The sequence below is a fragment of the Zalophus californianus genome, chromosome 13 (assembly GCF_009762305.2).
Source record: "Zalophus californianus isolate mZalCal1 chromosome 13, mZalCal1.pri.v2, whole genome shotgun sequence".
Classification (NCBI taxonomy): Eukaryota; Metazoa; Chordata; class Mammalia; order Carnivora; family Otariidae; genus Zalophus; species Zalophus californianus.
In genome coordinates, this window is record NC_045607.1 from 10,670,703 (window position 1) to 10,689,826 (window position 19,124).

The 19,124-nt window shown below is 42.0% G+C and overlaps 1 protein-coding gene across 1 annotated transcript in view; it reads left to right on the top strand.

Annotated features, from left to right (window-relative positions):
* The first annotated feature begins 2,188 nt into the window (after positions 1-2,188).
* Positions 2,189-19,124, top strand: part of PSMB7 (proteasome 20S subunit beta 7) — a 60,387-nt gene continuing 43,451 nt past the window's right edge. Inside the window, exons 1-5 of the mRNA XM_027616815.2 lie at positions 2,189-2,343; positions 2,786-2,879; positions 3,684-3,781; positions 5,432-5,572; positions 13,083-13,198. Coding sequence (XP_027472616.1) covers positions 2,282-2,343; positions 2,786-2,879; positions 3,684-3,781; positions 5,432-5,572; positions 13,083-13,198 — 511 coding nt within the window. The 5' untranslated portion in view covers positions 2,189-2,281. The remainder of the gene's footprint in view (positions 2,344-2,785; positions 2,880-3,683; positions 3,782-5,431; positions 5,573-13,082; positions 13,199-19,124) is intronic.

Here is a 19,124-nt window from a genome sequence, read left to right on the forward strand (position 1 = left end):
CTGAAAACAATGCGCACCCAGGGTTTTTTGTCTGGTTTTGTTTGTTCCATACCCCAAGCCCTCACTCATATTCTGTCCCTCCTGCCTTCTCATTCCATGAGTGCGCTCTGTCCTTCTGAGCCTCTAGGCTTCTGGGGGCTTCTCTTCTCCCCACAACAATTTCATGGTTTTGGAGGCTAAAGTCTGAAATCAAGGTGTTGGCAAGATTAGCTCCTTCTGAGGGCTGTGCCAGGCCTCTCGCCTGGTAGGTCTGGCGGCTTGCTGCCAATCATTGGCGTTCCTTGGCATGGAGAAGCATCACCCCATCTCTGCCTTCATGTCCACATAGCTCTCGCTGTGTGAATGTCTGTCGGCAAATTTCCCCTTTTTATAAGGACAATAGTCATATGGGATTAGGATCTACCGTAATGACCTCATTTTAACTCGATCGCCTCTGTAAAGCCCTATCGCCAAATAAGGTCACATTCTGAGGTACTGGGGTTGTGCCTTCAACATGAGAATTTTAGCGTGGCACAATTCAGCCCCTAACACGAGGAGAAGAAGTACATCCGGTCCATCTTGTGTTCATTCCTTTGGGGCTGAACCCAGTACAGGAGTGAGAGAGTTTGATGGATGTTATAGAAGAAGTTCTTCATCCTCAGATTATTTGCTGACCCCCACAGTGCCCAGGGCATATCAAACTATGACCTGTCCTGTCTAGGTCTTATGGACATGAGTCTCTGTCATCAGGAAATGGACTTCTCTAGAGCAGAGCCTAGATCTTCTTACTTTTGACATTCACCAAAGGAGACACTCAGACTTTTTCATCAGTAGATTCCTGTGGAAGCAGGTAGGTGAGGCTTTACTTTCCTAATTCTGCACAAAAGACCCAGAAAAGTAATGAAAGAGAATTTAACTTTTGACAAATATTTATTGAACACACAGTTGTGACAGACTCTGTAACTTCATTCCACCATTACTGAGGCTGTTGCTTCCTTGCTATGTAATGAATGTATTAACATTAATAACTATTTATTGAAAAGCTGCTATATGCCTGGGATACACGCTTTTCATGGACAATTTTCAATTCTCACAGAAGCCTTTTACAAATGGAAATAAAATGAACCTAACATAAAGTTCACCATTTAAAAATGTGCAGTTCAGTGGGTTTTAGTTTATTCACATTGTCATGTAACCATTACCACAGCCTAATTCCAGAACATTTTCATCACCTCAAAAAGAGACTTCGTGCCCATTGGTCACTCCCCATTTTTTCCTCCCCCGATTTCCTAGCAACCACGAATCTAGTTTCTGACTGTATGGATTTGCCTAGTATGGATTTCAGAGAAATGGAACCATACTATACTGTTTTTTGTTTTTTTTGTGTGCCTAGTGTCTTTCACTTAGCACGATATTTTCAAGGTTCACTTCTGTTGTAGCATGTATCAATGCTGCCTTCCTTTTTATGGCCAAATAATATTCAGTTCTATGGATGTACCACATTTTGCTTATCCATTCACCAGCTGATGGACATTTGGGTTGTTTCCATTATTTGGTTATGCTGAATAATGCTGCTATGAATATCTATGTACAAGTTTTTGTGAACATATGCTTTTGATTCTCTTGGGTATATACTTTAGAGACAAATTGCTGGGTCTATGTTTAACTTTCTGGGGAACTACCAAATGGTTTCCCACCAGGCATGTATGAGGGTTCCAGGTTCCCCACGTCACCACCAACTCTTGTTATTTCCTGTCTTTTTTGATTATAGCCATCCTAGTGGATGTGCACTGGTATCGCATTGTGGTTTTGATTTGCATTTCCCTAATGACTAGTGATGTTGAGCATCTTCTCATCTTCTTCTTTTCACAGAAGCCTTTTGAGGCAGCTCTTCTCTCCATTTGGCGGCAGGGGAAAGAGATTGAGAGTTGAGAGGACTTGCTCAGTGCAAGGAGGCGGTGGGGCTGTGCCTGGAACTTGGTCGTGTCTGTCTCCTAATCCCCATGGAATCTAATTAACAGCAGAAACAGTTCTGGTCTGGTGCACAGGAGTCTGGTCTCCTATGCGACCAACTTGGACAAGTCCTTTCTCCGCTCCGGGCGTTAGTTACTCCTCCGCGCCACTTGGGGCGAAATACTCCAAGCGTGTGTGGGCTCCTCTAGGAGCCTATAACTCTAAGATTAATGGCCCTGGCGCGGAGTTTGCCCCGCCCCTCCAGCCCAGGTCGCCGCAGGCGCCGGAAGTGCTCGGCTCTCTTTGCTCACTTCTGCCGGCGCTCCGGCGGAAATACTTTCTCGGGAAGATGGCGGCTGTGTCAGTCTACGAGCGGCCGATTGGAGGTTTCTCTTTTGATAACTGTCGCAGGTGCGGCCATGCCCGGGGCCAGGTTCCGGGCGGGAGTGGGAGTGCGGTGCCGGGGTCGGAGCTGGGCCGCGGTCTGATCTGGGAAGTCCAAACGAAGGGTGAACGGCGGGGCCTGAGGCCTGTGCCCCGCGTCCCGTGTGACTCAGGGGAATGAGGGCCTGAGAGTGGGTTTCTCTTGAGGCCGAGCCCGCCCTTCCCCTTGCCCAGCGCATCATACCAGTCTCCGTCTCTGTCTCCTGAGGCGAGATGCAGCCCCTCTCCGACTCTCTGCACGCCCAAAAACGCGACAGTAGTCCTGGTCTTGGGGGGATTCAGTGAACGGATGGGCTTGAAAGCGAATAGTAGCTTTTCTTTTCCCGAGTTCCCTATTAGACGCTCTTGGTGCCAGTGCCGCGCCATGTGGTCCTGCCCTTCCATGCTTCATTCTCTGCTTTTCTTTCAGAAATGCCGTCTTGGAAGCCGATTTTGCGAAGAGAGGGTACAAGCTTCCAGCGGCCCGGAAAACTGGCACGACCATCGCGGGGGTGGTCTATAAGGTAAGCCGGCACAGGCCAGGAGCAGCAGTGACTGAACTGATTACAGGAACCAGGCCACTTGGCCTCCTTTTACTTCTCCGAGCTCTGTCAGGAAGGGTTCATGTTTCAGAATACGTCGGGAAAGGTCCTTCAGGATTTGTCGGGAGGTTTTGTGTGCTTATCAACAGTTTACATTCTTTCCTCACTTTTTAGAATTTTTGACAGGAGATAAGTACTTTTCTGTCTTGAGATACTACGTTGGGAACCGGGGATATATGCTGGGAAAACACAAGATTTCGGATCAGACAGGTCTAACCATTTAACTTTGATGCTGCTTCCAACTTTGGGCAAGTCACTTTCCTTCTCACAGCCACACTTCACCGTCCATCAAATGGACCGAATAACTCCTGCCTTGAATTGTTGAAAGGGTCCAGAGAAATAATGGTTATTGTTGTTAAAGAGTGATGTCTTTTAAAAAGAAATCGACCGAGGTGGCTCTTCTAATGGGAGGATTTCTGCATTTTAATCCAGACATTTCTCATATTAGGTCTGTGATTTGTAAGGAATTCACTAAATTTGTGAGCCTCATTTGAAAACAGGAATGATAATTCCTACCACCTACTTGGCATTCAACCTATAACGTTAATTAACAAGGCTTTTCTTGAATTTTGAAAGTATAGCACAATATTTTTGGTAGGAGTTTCAGTGCGGGGTGGAGGTTTGGGGAAAACACGGGATGGCCAACATTGTTTTTCCTAAACTAGAGTAGAGAGCTGTGGTTTATATATGTGAAATTGTTTTAAATGTATGTTTTTTTAAAAATAGGATGGCATAGTTCTTGGAGCAGATACAAGGGCAACTGAAGGGATGGTTGTTGCGGACAAGAACTGTTCAAAAATACACTTCATATCTCCTAACATTTAGTAAGTATCAATTAGTTTCAACAGCTCATATTTTCAAAAATGTCAGGGTTAAAATGGAATTTACTTTGTTCATCACTAAAACCTGTTGTTTAACTTGTATTTTCTGTTTTATCTCTCTTAAGTGATATTTTCATCTGCCTGTCACCTAAGCTGGTCATCCACAAGTTCTCCTTTGCTTTAATTCTTTTAGTCTTTAATTCTCTTGGTCTCCAGTTCTGCTTTCTGTGTGCCTCTTGAAACCATTCCCTCCGCTAAAGCCTTAGTTCACATTCTTGTTTCTCATCTGGACTATTGCAGTTATCATTTAAACGATCTCTCTGCCTTTGGTCTCTTTATTTTTTATTTTTTTTAAGATTTATTTATTTTGAGAGAGAGAGAGAGAGAGTACATGAGAGCGGGGAGGGTTAGAGGGAGAAGCAGGCCCCTCGCCAAGCAGGGAGCCCGATGCGGGACTCGGTCCCGGGACTCCAGGATCATGACCTGAGCCGAAGGCAGTTGCTTAACCACCTGAGCCACCCAGGCATCCCTTTGGTCTCTTTATTATCTGCCCTTTTGCCATATTGGAGTTTGCAAAACACAGATCTGATTATGTTCCTTTCCTCTTTAAAAATATTTCTTTTTTTTAACATGATTATGCTTTTTTTTTTAAGATTTATTTATTTGAGAGAGAGAGAGAGAGCACGAGAGGGGAGAGGTCAGAGGGAGAAACAGACTCCCCGCTAAGCAGGGAGCCCGATGTGGGACTCGATCCTGGGACTCCAGGATCATGACCTGAGCTGAAGGCAGTTGCTTAAACAGCTGAGCCACCCAGGCGCCCTAAAAATATTTCAAAAGACTTCTCACATTTCCACACTGCTTTCAGAATAAAATTGGAACTCTGTAGCATGATATTTAAGATCTTGCCCAGTGTCAGAAAAATTTACCTTTTCACCTTATTTAGCTGCCATCCCCCTGTGTTCCAGTTACACCCAGACTGTTCCTGTTCCTCTCATCTCCAAGCTCTTTCACCTTCGCTTTTGCCAGTCCCTCTGCCTAGAATTACCCTTTCCTTTTTGTTTATACGGTGTTGTTTTATTCTTTCAAATCCAGCTCATGTGAGACCGCTTCTCTAAGATCAGAATTAATTGCTGTCTCCTCCTGTTTCCCATAGCGTTTTGTATCTCTGCTACTATATTGTATTATACGAGGTATTAGATCTTTTTGCCTACTTTTGTCTCCTTCACTCAACTTTGAAATCAAGTGCTAGGATTGTGTCATATTTTCTTTATTCTCAGCACTTTGTCATGACTGGTACCTGGTAGTAAATATTTGGTAAATGTTAAATTGCAAGGCTTTTAACATGCCTTGCTCTTTGGTACAACTTGAATATATTTTTAGGATTAGTAAAATGCAGACTCTGTTAGAAGCACAGAAGCTAATGATTTGAAATGTTCTATTGGGCCACAGAAAATATGATTACATAGGACTAGATGCATATTCTCAGTTTTATGTTTATTTAAGATTGGTTAGACAGGGTAGTTACAGTGCAGAATATACTCAGAAACATCTCTCTGTGTACCTAAACTTAGTGGAAGTTATCCAAGAAGCTCCACTTCTAATTGACCCCTTTGGTAATTGAATTTCAGCTAAGTTTCTGATTGTATTTTTTAGTTGCTGTGGTGCTGGGACAGCTGCAGACACAGACATGACAACCCAGCTCATTTCTTCCAATTTGGAGCTCCACTCTCTCTCCACTGGCCGCCTTCCCAGGGTTGTGACAGCCAATCGGATGCTGAAACAGATGCTTTTCAGGTAAGGTTCCAGGTGGGGATTTGTTTCTTTCTTTTTTTTTTTTGGTAATTTTATTTAAATTCAATTATAGTGTGTTATTAGTTTCAGAGGTAGAGTTCAGTGATTCATCAGTTGCATATAACACCCAGTGCTCATTACGTCTTGTGCCCTCCTTAATGCCCATCACCCAGTTGCCCCATCCCCCTACCCACCACCATTCCAGCAACCCTCAGTTTATTTCCTAGAGTTAAGAGTCTCTAATGGTGTTTGCCTCCTCTCTGATTTTGTCTTATTCTAGTTTTCCCTCCCTTCCCCTATGATCCTCTCTTTTGTTTCTTAAATTCCATGTGAGTGAAATCATAATTGTCTTTCTGATTGACTTATTTCACTTAGCATAATACCCTCTAGTTCCATCCACGTCATTGCAAATGGTAAGATTTTTTTTTTTTTTTTGATGGCTGAGTAATATCCCATCGTATCCCACATCTTTTTTATCCAGTCATCTGTCGATGGACATCTGGGTTCTTTCCATAGTGTGGGTACTGTGGACATTGCTGCTATAAACGTTGGGGTGGAGGTGCTGCTTCGGATCACTATGTTTGTTCCAGGATGGGGATTTCTGTAGTATCTTTTTCTCCTATCTTAGATTTTCAGCTGAGGGGATCCTGGAAGCTAGAGAAAAAGTATTCAGAAATACACATTTTATTCTAGAAGTCAGTTGTTACCATTTTAACAACAGAAGGCTTTTGATGATGTATTTGAATTTTGGGGATCTAGTTTTGTTTTTTTTTTTTAAAGATTTTATTTATTTATTTGACAGAGAGAGAGATAGCAAGAGCAAGAGAGTGGGAGAGGGAGAAGCAGGTTTCCCGCGGAGCAGGAAGCCCGATGCGGGGCTCCATCCCAGGACCCTGGGATCACGACCTGAGCCAAAGGCAGACACTCAATGACTGAGCCACCCAGGCGCCCCGGGTTCTGTTTTTTTTTTCCCCTCCCTATGAATAAATCACATGTGACCAACAGTCATTTCTGGAAGCATAGGGCATTACTGGATTAAATTTTTTTTTATTTATAGTAAGAAAGTTAGAACTGGACAGAACCTTTGGTTCATCTTTGAACACACATAGACAAAAACAGTTGTTTTTTGTCCTCCCTCTTTTAGGGGCAAAATAACAGTGAAATGAAAAATTGTATTTGTAGTTGACTGTGAGTGGATATAATAACATTAATATTAAAGCACATGTATTTTTCTCTTTGTGCCAGACTCTGTGCTTAGTTCTTTATGCGTGATCTCATTTTATCCTTTGATAGGCCCCTCTGAGATAGGGGCTGTTAATATCTCCAATATTTTTTTTAAGGGTTCCCAAGTCTTTTTTTTTTTTTTTTTAAGATTTTATTTATTCATTTGACAGAGAGAGAGCACAAGTAGGCAGAGCGGCAGGCAGAGGGAGAGGGAGAAGCAGGCTGTCTGCCGAGCAGGGAGCCCGACGAGGGGCTTGATCCCAGGACCCTGAGATTATGACCTGAGCCAAAGGCAGCCACTTAGCCGACTGAGCCATCCAGGCACCCCAACATCTCCAATATTTAAGTGAAGCTGAGGTTTACAGAGGTGTAGTTGCTTGCCTGATCTGGCCTTCACACCCTGCTGGCTTCCACCCACAGTGCTTGCTCTTAGTTTGGTCTCCCTTTCATCCTTAATCAGATCATCGCTTTACATTTGTGTAGTTCTCCTCTTTTTCAAATTCTAAGTCTGTTTTCTGATTTGCTCCTCGTAGAGAGAAGAGGGGCAGTGTATTAGAGCAGAACTAGGAAATAGCCTGGACATTTAGTGGTGGCTTAGAATATTGGTTTCTCCTTTTGGGACCTGCATTACCTTTAACAGATTCTCTTCTTTTCCTTCTTTGTAGATTTGTAGAATCTATATTCATGGTGCTTTTTTTTTTTTTGTAGTTGATTGGAGACCTTTATTATTCTGGTCCTCATCATTCATTAAGCAATCTAGAGAAAACATTTTATCTCCACCCCAAGCAGCAGCAGCTGCAGCCAGGCCTGTGAGATTAGAGGGAAGCAGGAATAGAAAGCCAGGATTGTAAAGTGGCGGCACACAAACCATATTCAGCTTGTAGAGAAATTGTATTTGGGCTCCGTAGTGTTTTTTTAAAAAATAGTGGCCAATAATTATAAATTGGGAGATTGGAATAAAAAAAATCTGGATTTCTGGCTTTAAAATTTTTTTTTAATTAATTATTTCCTGGCTTCATTTGAAAAAATTCATAAAGAGGTTGGGATAATAGGTGGCAGTAATCTTCTGGAACTGAGTGGCAGATGTTGCCTTTAGAAGGGGGAGCATGTGCTCCTGTCAGTTCCTGCCTGGTTTGACTTCCTTCCGACCTGGCTCTTGCCTTTCTGTGAGCTTGCTGGTCTTCATCTGTGAATCTAGCATGGCCCTAGGCTCTCAGCAAGTGGATATGAGGCAGTGTAGCTATGCAGCAAGGTCTGTAGCATAGTTCCCACTTTACAACCGAGACGACCAGGACTTAGAGGAGTCTATGGGCGGGAAGCCTAGTGGTATCTACCTAATGCGTGCTCTGGCTGTACTGAGCCCTTATGTGGGTGATTTCCATGTATTTATGTGCATGGTCATCATCCTAATCCTGGAGAATTATTGTGTATCAAACAAATTCTCCCAATACAGTGTACGAACTTGTTAAAAGCACATCTGTTGTCAAGATTTCTGAAGACATTTGTGAGTTTGATTTTAAATTTAAAGCTCCCTCTGGTGGTTTTTGTGGTGCATTACACTTAAAACAATTTTTAAACTTGTACAATTGTGTTAAATAGCAAATTTTCAACATTTCTTCCAATGTCATTTAAAGCATCTAGCTAAACCTCATAGGTGTTTCTGTTAATCTCTCTTTAGAATGTTTTAGGAATTCTAAATTCACTTTTTTCAGTGTTTCATTATTTTTAGTTTAACGTACTTTATAAAAATTAAATTTTATCACAGTTTTGAGAGGAACATTTTGTTTATTTTTATTTTTTTAAAGATTTTATTGATTTGACAGACACAGCGAGAGAGGGAACACAAGCAGGGGGAGTGGGAGAGGGAGAAGCAGGCTTCCCGCGGAGCAGGGAGCCTGATACGGGCGGGGCTCGATCCCCAGGACTCTGGGATCATGACCTGAGCAGAAGGCAAGACGCTTAATGACTGAGCCACCCAGGCGCCCTGAGAGGAACATTTTAAAAATTTAACCAGGATGATTGTGGTTCATTATGTGTCTTCTGATATTTTTGTTGAGTTACATAAAACGTAAATGTGGTATAAGGGGAAAAAAAGCATAGGATTTCACTCCCCCCCCCCCTTTTTTAAAGATTTTATTTATTTATTTGAGAGAGGGAGGGAGAGCGAGCACAAGTGTGGTGAAGGGCCGAGAGAGAAGCAGACTGTCCACTGAGCAGGGAGCCCGACGGGGGCTTGATCCCAGGACCCAGGGATCTTGACCTGAGCAGAAGGCAGATGCTTAACCTACTGAGCCACCTGGGCGTCCCAGGATTTAACTTTAGAAGTTTGGTTCAGGTCTCATCTAAAGCACTTAGAGTTGTGTGACCTTGGGCAGTTCACCTTACCTTAGCCTCAGTTTCTTCCCCAATAAGATGAGGATAGTAGTTTCTTTCTTTCTTTTTTTTTTTTAAAGATATTATTTATTTATTTGAGAGAGAGAAAGTGGGTGTGAGAGAGAGAGCACAAGCAGAGGATAGGGGCAGAGGGAGAGGGAGAAGCAGGCTCCCCACTGAGCTGGGAGCCCGATGCGGGGCTCGATCCCAGGACCCTGGGATCATGACCTGAGCTGAAGGCAGATGCTCAACCGACTGAGCCACCCAGGTGCCCTGAGGATAATAGTTTCTGACTCTCTGACTTTTGAGGAGGAAATGAATAAAGAAGCAAGGCTTAAGACAATGCCCAGTACAGGGCCTAATGCACAGTTAGGTCCCCCTAAATTCAGAGGCTGAAAAAGAGAACAAGGTGTATTCATCTTGCTTTTACTGTTCCATTTTTCCCCAAATAATCCATTTCCATGTCTGTGAATCAGTAAGAAAAGGGGGTTTGATAAACAGAAGTGGACATCTTTTGCTTTATGTAAGCAGTACTTTTATTTTACTTTTATGAAGGCTGGATGTAGAAGATGTATGTGTTACTTGTTCCCTCTGAGCATGAGCCTCCTAGTCTAGTCTAATAGAAATCTTTGTGGTCTCTTATTCTGTATTCCAGAAACTCCTTGAAAATGTAGAGCCTCTTTATTTATTATGTTAATTGTGCTTTTATTTTCTATGAAAGTAATGTATATTCATTGTAAAAAATTTGGGAAATACTGAAAAGCCCAAAGAAAAAATGAAAATTTTTCAGTTCAGGGAAAATCATGTTTTGGTCAGGTGTATATACTTCTAGTCTTTTAAGTTGTTGGCTCACTCATTCGTTGAATCCTTCTTTGTTACTAGTACACGTTCTCAGTAAAACCTAAGATAAAAGATAGGAATAAACTAAAAAAATACAAAAATTATCTGAGTTCCTACCACCCATAAGCAGTTGGTTCTAGCAGGTTACTATATGCCTTTTAAGCTTTTTTCCATTTACTAATACATAGTTTCTTCTGTAAAAATGGGATCATAGTTGTACATTCTATCCTGGAATACAGCCTGATGTTTTCATCTACCAGTGTGTGTTGAATAGTTTCCATTTGGAGCATTTCAAAATGAAAATCACCTTTTAAAAAATTATTGTAAAAGTAATGTGTGATCATTATAAAAATTTCCAACACTGGAAATGTGAAAAGAAGGAAGTAAATGTCACCTGTTTTGTTACTTAGACACATACATTGTAAATCTTTGAGACCTGTTTTTCCAGACCTTTTATACTATCACATTTGTATTTATAACAGTGGAATCCTGTGTGTTGTTTTGTAACTGACCCTATTCACATAATAGTGTATTGTGAATGTTGTTCCTGTTAGTAGAAGAGCTCAGTGTCCAGAGTTTCTACCTTGAGCTCATGGAGGAGTTCTGGAGACCTGTGACCCTCCTGACATAGTAAAAAATCCGTATGTGCACTTGTTATGAGTCAGGGTTCCACAGTGTTAATCAGTTTTTCAAAGGGGTCTGTGACCTCTAAAAGTTAAAGAACCACTGATCAATATCAATTTTTGGTGGTATCACAGTATTCCATTCTCTAGATGTACTATAATTTAACCAGTTTTGAACTTTAACAGTATTGCTAGTTTTAAGGTATCATAAGGTATCCCATGAACCCTTTGGAACATAGAACCTTTAGGTACTTGTGTGATTAATTCCTCATGCTGTATTCTAAAATAAATTCCTAGAAATGGAATTATTGAGTCAAAGGTATGCACATTTAACATTTTGATACATATTGCCAAACCCACCCTTGAGAATGTTGCACTGAGTTGCACTACCATCAGTGGTGTATGAGAAAATATCCCGTGATCTGGATGATGTAGAGCATAGCTGTGTCAGTTGATTTAAATAGTTCTCTGTTTCTACTTTTTTGGCATCATAAATGGTGTTGGAGTAAACATCCTTGTGCATCCATTTCTGCATATTTGTCTGATTATATCCTTAGAATTTGATTCCTGGAAGTAGAATTTCTGGATCTAAAGAATATAATAACTTCCAAAATATCTTAGATTCTTTTAAAAGCATCAAACAAGTTATGTTTTAGCTTGGAAGGAAACTAGCTGATTATTACTGATTTTATTTAAACAGCCTGTCTGGCAGGCAGTTGGTGTAGTGGGTCAGGTCCTGGACTGGGGTGGGAGTGGTGGGTTTGGCGATTCCCACTGCTCATCCCAGAGCCCTGTGAGCTAGTCTTGACCCCGCTACTACCTCATGTGGCTTAGGACCAGTTTCTTTTTTTCTTTCTGTGCCTCTGTTTTCTTTTGAGACTGTTTCTAGAATCCTTTCCTGCTCTTTACTTTTTCACTTATAACTGGAAGATCCTTCCTTCCTTCCTTCCTTCCTTCCTCCTTTTCCTTTCCTTTCCTTTCCTTTCCTTTCCTTTCCTTTCCTTTCCTTTCCTTTCCTTTCCTTTCCTTTCCTTTCCTTCTTTCTTTTGATTTTATTTTTTTAAAGTAATTTCTGTACCCAACATGGGGCTCAAAACCACAATCCCAAGATCAACAGTTGCGTGCCCTACTGACTGAGCCAGCCAGGCACGCTTGGGATATTCTTTGTGAAAGAGCAGTTTGGTAGTCAGGGATGGGGGAGATAATTGGACTTGACTATTCTGGTTACCAAGAGTGCTCCCTGATGAGTAGTTATGTCTCGACAGTCTACAACAGTTAGGACTTTGATTGGTTCTTGTGTTTATTTGTATCAATTTTAATGATTATATCATTAGGCAAATTCAGTATGTGTTGGTTTCATTTTTCTTTCCAAAGAGCTAAAGGCTCGTGGTGGAGGACTTTAAATCCAGCTTGTTTATTTAGCATAGCAATTCTAATGGTAAAAAATGGAACCAAATACAGGGAAAGCGATCTGTAGAAGTAGAAAACCACCTAGGTGAGGGGTCCAAAGAACAAATACATGCACAATTAAACAGAGGTAGGGTGGGATGGAGAATATATTCCCATCCCTGTTCCTGAAGAGGCATTGCTTCATCCTGTGGGCAGTAGGAATGTGTTTAGAGGCTATTGTGGAGTTATTTCATCATTCACTTCCCTGCATGTTGAAATATTTTTCTTTTACTCAATGAGAACTCACATCTATGATTATAATTTTGTGAATTTATTTAAAAGAGAAGGTTCACTGACAAATGAGCCATTTTCCTATGAGGCTATGGTGAGGTGAGATTGAGAATTTGAACAGCTTGAGTTTAGCAGCTCCTCAGTGTTCACTTTGAAAGTAGTTGATTAGTTGATCCCTGAGAGGTGTGATGGGAAGGGTGCTGATAAATTTTGGAGTAAGCCAAGCTCAGTTGTAAGAGATTGGGCTGGCACTTAATGTCTTTGGGTTGCTTTTCTCTAAAGTGAGAACAGTTCTCGCTCTTTTTTTACACCCCTAAAGATTTATTTATTTATTTATTTATTTATTTATTTATTTATTTATTTATTTGAGAGAGAGAGAATTTGAAGCGGATTCTGCACTGGAGCCTGATGTGGGGTTCGATCTCATGAGCCTGAAATCATGACCTGAGCCAAATCCAAGAGTCGGACACTTAACCGACTATGCCACCCAGGCGCCCTAAGAACGATTCTCTTTTAAAGGAAGCTGTATGACTGAGGAAATAGGCATGTTGGAGGGCCTCACAGGATTGAGTCTTTATGGGCTGATAGTGGATGTCCCAACTTATGTTCCTTCTGGTCAGCATTTTGTTCCCATCAAAATAGTAACCACTTCATGAAACAGTAGCAGTGTAAGAAAAGCCTTTTGTTGTCTGACTTCTCAAACAGCTTTTGGTTAAGTTACAGTGATGCAATGTAGACTTATTTTTTTTTCTTATACATACTCTGATCACCAGGTATCAAGGTTACATTGGTGCAGCCCTAGTTTTGGGGGGAGTAGATGTTACTGGACCTCACCTCTACAGCATCTATCCTCATGGATCAACTGATAAGTTGCCTTATGTCACCATGGGTGAGTGTAAAATTTCCCTGATGTTTCAGAATCCTCTTATTTACCAAGGTGGTCTCTTAAAGAGCTGGTCTATTTCCTGTTAGAGGAGCCAGGGCAATATAGTGCTTTGATTCATTCTACATATATTTATTGATTTCCTCCTACGGATTAGGCCCTCTTGTAGGTGCTTGGGATAACAGCAGTGAACAAAATTTAAAGATTCTTGCCTGCAAGGAGTTTGTATTATAGTGAGAATAGACAGAAAATAGCAACAACTACTATAAATATATTAATGTTAGAAAGTGATAAATACTAGGAGAGAAAAGTAATGCAGGTGATACTGTACTACAGTTATGTAAGATAACTACTTTTGGGGAAAACTGGGTCTTGGATATACAGAAACTCGATGTATTCTTTCTTACATCTGCATGTGAATTTGCCATTATCTCAAAACAAAAAGTTAGAAAAATTAATGCAGGCTAAGGGGACGTCAGAGTGTTGGGGTGGAAGGCAGATTATAATATTAAATAGGATGGTCCAGGTAGGTCTTGAGGTGAGGTTTCAGTGGAGGGAAACTAGAGTGGAGGCCTCATAGCAGGAACATGCATATAGGACGTGCATTGAATTTTTTTTTTTTTTTTTATGCTAGAGTGACGGGGGCCCCTCTTAATTTCTGAGATTAAAGGTATTTTATTCCTTTCTGAACCTTGATTGCCTCACCTGTGGAATGGTGTCAATAGTATTTACTGTATATGCCAGGTTGTAATAATTAGAAGTAATGTATATAAAGAATCTGGCCCTCTGCCTGGCCTGTAATAGTAGTTACTCTTTTCAGACCAGCTTTTTACCTTGGTACTTGAGTTCTCAATGCTAGACAAGAGTATTTGTTTAAAAAATATTTATTTGAGAGAGAGAGAGCACGCTTTAGAGTGTGCGAGCAGGGGGCTGGGGGAGAAGCAGGGATCATGACCTGAGCCGAGCTTAATCGACTGAGCCATCCAGGCACCCCAAGAGTTTTTTTTTTTAATGACCACCGAGAAAAGGAGAAAATGGGGATTTTCAAATTCTAACTTTTATGTTAAATTTCTGAGTCAGATTGTTTAGGTACAGAAATTTGAACAGGTCATGTATAGCTGGTATTTTTCCAGCTGTTGTTTACCTCTTACATTTTTTGTCTTGGTAAACTTGGCTCTGAAGAGCTAGGAGACTGCTGCCTTGAATAGTTTGGAAATTGCCAGTTTGAGACCTTGCTGTTCCATAGTGTCATCTAGCCTCTTAGAAGGTTTTTATACAACAGATGTTCCCTGTTTGTTGGGGAGAATGATTTACCCCCAGATACCATATGGATGAGTCTTTGTAATTATTTTAAAATGAAGATACTTAAAGTAATTTTAGAATTGTTCTGAACTGCTTTATTCAAATATATTTGTTACCTCCATCAGAGTACTGTTTTTATTTCTCCCTGTCTGATTGATGCCTTTAAATGGTGGGAAGGGCGAAGTAGCTTTTTCTGTTTAGTGGTTTCATTTCTTTTTTTTAACTGAAAAAAATTTTACACTAACAGAAAAGTAGCCATAATGTGCAGTGAACAGTCATATATGCTCTTTACTCATATTTGTCAGTGAACATTTTACCACTCTTGCTCTCGCTTGCTCATACATTATTATTGTTCTTATTCTTAGTTTTTTGTGTGGAATCATTTGAGAGTAAGTAGGAAGGAGCAGACACCATTACCTTCCACCTCTAAATTCTTTATAATGTTCTCTTACATAACCTTGATAAAATGATCACATTCAGGAAATTTAATGTCATTACAAAGCAGGTTCTTTTTTTTTTTTAACTTATTTATTTGTCAGAGAGAGAGAGAGAGAGAGAGCGTGCACAAGCAGGGAGAGTGGCAGGCAGAGGGAGACACAGGCTCCCCGCTGAGCAGGGAGCCCAATGTGGGACTCCATCCCAGGACCCTGGGATCATGACCTGAGCTGAAGGCAGATGCTTAACCAACTGAGCCACCCAAGCGTCCCAAAGCAGGTTCATTTTTAAGAAGGGAAAATTGAATTGGTTTCTTTTGCCTTTGAACTGTAGTAATTTGCCTTTTGAGCACAATCCTGAATTTAGGAAAAGTTGTTGACAGCAGGCCATCAGGCCACCCCACATTGTGTTCTCTCCTGGCCAACAGCAATCTTGCTATTCCAAGTCTACTGTGAGCCCAGGGTGATGGTTCCACAGCCTTGAGTTCATAGCACGCTTGTGTTTAGAAATCATTGCCCTACACAGTCCAGTTTTGTTATTGTAAAATACCGGATTAAGGAGGAGCTATCCATAACATTTGATTTTAATACACAAGTAAATAATTATTTTGAGCTTTAGTTTGTTCATCTGTTCATTTATTTATCAACTCTTTCTTGCCTTCTGTGTCTAGGCACTGTGGCAGGCTCCACAGATAGAGATGAATGCGTGGATCCTTGCCCTCAATACCCTCACACTGTAGTGAGGGAGCCAGATGTACAGACTGACAAGGGCAGTAGGTACAAAGGCCAGTGGAGGCCCAGGGGAAGAAAGAATTACATCGAAATGGGAGGATTTCAGGAAAAACTTCACTTCACATGAACGGAGTCTTAAAAGAAGCATAAGTTACTTTTCGTTCATTTATCAAATACTTGTTTAGCATTCACTGTGGGCCAGGCACTGTGCTGGGTGCTGGGAATAGAGTGGTCAGCACAGCACGTGCCCTCAGAACTTACAGCCCCATGTGGGAGACAGGAATTAAAGTAAGTACACATTCGTCCAGAAGAATGCACTGTGCTAAGTGCCCTGGAGAAAAAGAACAGTAATAAGAGAGAGGAACAGGAAGGACTGTGTGGATAATGGCTGTTTGGGACGTCCTTACTGAGCAAGTGACATTAAAACATTTTCTAATGAATTTACAAACATGACAAAACATTCAAGTGGGAATATTACATGAAAAATAAGTGTGTTTCATATCCCACCTCCAAAGTAACCACTCTTAAGTTCATTGTGTTTTTTCCAGAAAATGTTTTATGAAACACCACATACCTCTGTCAGTCTGTGCTTATTAAAAATACACAAGTGAAGTCATACTGTGCACACTTTTCCTTTATTGTTAACTCGTTTTGAAGAAGTTCTTTACCAGCACATGTAGATCTGTATTGTAATAACAGTTACATAGAAATGCGTTATATGGCTGTATCATGATTTACTGACCCATTCTAGTGATGGATATTTTGGTTATCAAATTTTTGCAACAAATGTGTCTTGGTTTCCTTAGGTAAGTACAGACTTCAGATAAATTCCTAGTGGAATATCAGGATTAGGGTGTGTGTGTGTGTGTGTGTTGTTCAGAATTCTCTGTTGCAAAGCAGTAGAATTAATGATTTAAGAAAAGAGGACTGTATTGTAAAGGCTAGTAGGTGGCTCACGGAATAGCTGGGAGGGCAAACGCTGGCTTTGGGGCCCAGAGCAGTGTCGGAACTCATGCTGCAGAGTAGGCCATGGCAGGCGAGTACAGTGTTCCAGACTGCAGTCCTGCTCCAGCTGGAGCTGGCTCACTGCGGGGGTGCTGGGGCCTGGTGCTGGGGCCTGCTCAGCCTCCCTGACGGTTTCAGGAACCCAGTCTTCCTGCCATCCCTTTCACCACTGCCAGAGCGTTCCTTATAGGGGAGGGTGATTGGTGAAGCTCAGTCCTTCACTCCTAAAGTGCTGGGATTCCCCAGACATAGGAAGGAAGTCATACTATATACACTGCCACTGGTCAGCCCAAGAAGGTGACAGAGGGCCACGTAGTGCATTCTGCTTTTTGAGAGCTATTGCCACGTTGCCCTCCAGAAAGATTGTACTAGCTTATATTTCTACCAAGAGAATATGAGAATGCCTTTCTCTTAACAACCTTACCAACACTGGGTATTTGTGCCAGTCTGATGGGTGAAAGATGGGGAGAGGGAACATGTAAGCTGAGACCTGAAAGGTAGGTAGGAATTAGCCAGGAATTCCTGGGTTCTGCTCCTTGTCCCCAGGGAACGACTTCAGGCCCTATGTGCATGAGGGTCTGGTGTGGCTGAGGAACTGAAGGGCCGGAGTTTGTTGGTTGGGTGAGGCCAGTGCACTGGGTGGGGGGAGTGTTCAATTCAGGGGTGCAGCCGAAGCAAAGGCGTTCTGGAGGGTGGAGCAGAGGTATGACTAGAAAGCGAGGCTAGAGAGGGTCCTAGTGATACAGGCCCAGTTGTTTGGATTTTGTCCTTGAGGTTCCCATCTAAAGTTTTCATGCCAGAGAAGGATGGGATGAGATTTGCTTGTTAGAGCAATCTTACGGCTGTAGGAAGGAGGATTGGCATGGGGGAGGCAGAGAGGGAGATTGCGTCTGGCCAGAAATACTGCGGGTGTGGCTGGGTCCCATGACAATAGGGGTGGCTCCTGTTGTAGAGAGCACTTGGAGATGAGCCAGCCATTAGGCCAGATCCCAGGAGTCCTCTTCTGACTTTTCAGTATCAGTCCCTTCCGGAGTCTTGACTACAGAGGCACAGTTAACTCCTTCACCTGGGGCCATTGCCCTTCCAGTTGGCTCTAGGCCTCTTTTCCTGTTTTGTTTCCTGTTCCTCCCCTAGGCCTTTGTGGCAACAGTGGCACTTGTACCTCTCACCCTCCCCTGGGCAGGCTCCTACAGAAAGGCCTTTGCTGCCCCAAGTGTTCCTGCTCCTCAGCTGGGCTCTAGCCCAGAAGCCATTCCCTCGTGACTGCCCCAGGCTGAGTTAGCAGGTCCCTCTCCGGGACATGGGTGTGAAACATGATTCCAGGATTCCCGCCTTGTCTGCACTCCATTTGCCCCAGCTCTTGTCCCTCCTGCGTGTGTGAACATTTGAGATCTCGGGGAATAGAATCTGTCTTACCTCCGGTCTCTCAATCCTGTGTGACTTGGTGAATATTTGACGGTGAAATAATTTTCTGGTTTGCCGACTTGCTTGTGTCAAAGAGTATCTGAAACTTAGCCTTAGAAACCTTTGCTACTGGTTATTTTTGGTGACCTAACAGATTACAGTACCCTTGGAATAGAGTTGGTTTAGATTGTGTTCCATTTGGGGGACCCCAGGTTAGCTGAGAGAGACTAGCACAGAGCATTGCGTATGTGGTAGGGGTTTTTTTTCTTTAAAGCTAAATATTATTTCAGATTTAAAGCGTATTATGGAGCGTCTCTGCCAGAGTCTGCTAGTGCTGTCACATTATTTTCATTTAAAATTCTATGTAAGGGATGCTGTGGTTGCTATTTATTGATGAGAAACCTGAAGTTAGAGAAATTTATAGTAACTTGCCTGTTTTTGCTCTGTCTGTAAATGGCAAAGCTGGGATCTGAACTCTTCCAGCGCAAGTGAGCCCCTGTACAACACGGCTGCTTTGATTTTCTCATCTTACAGATGTTACTTCATTAAGCTATTAAGCCTTGCTTCTGAATACTGAAAATATTTATACAAATTCCCAAAGGGCATTTATTTGTTTTGCGTATTTTCAACTGCCTATGTGCAGATTTTCTATCCTGCATATTAAAAATAGTATTTACTGAAACAGTTTTGTAGTATCAAAGGAAAAACTTAAAAATTATACAGTTTTACCATCCAAGACAACACGATTTTTATTTTTTGATTTTTTCCAATCCAAGTCCACTGTGAAGAGCTTTACCAGAGAATGTAAAATAAAGTACAGGTTTTGTATTGCCCTGGCTCTGTGTCTTTCATTTTTTAAGTTTCTTTTAGCCACTGTGGACTTTTGAGCAGGGCTTGCGTGCATCTTTCCCTAGGGCAGTGGCTGTGCTGGGCTGCCTTCTTCCTAACCAGGCAGTTCTTCTGGCTTCCAGTTGATGCTTTCTTCCTTCTTTCCCTCCCTCCCTCCCTCCCTCCCTCCCTCCCTCCCTCCTTTCCTTGGTTCCTTTTTTTTTTTG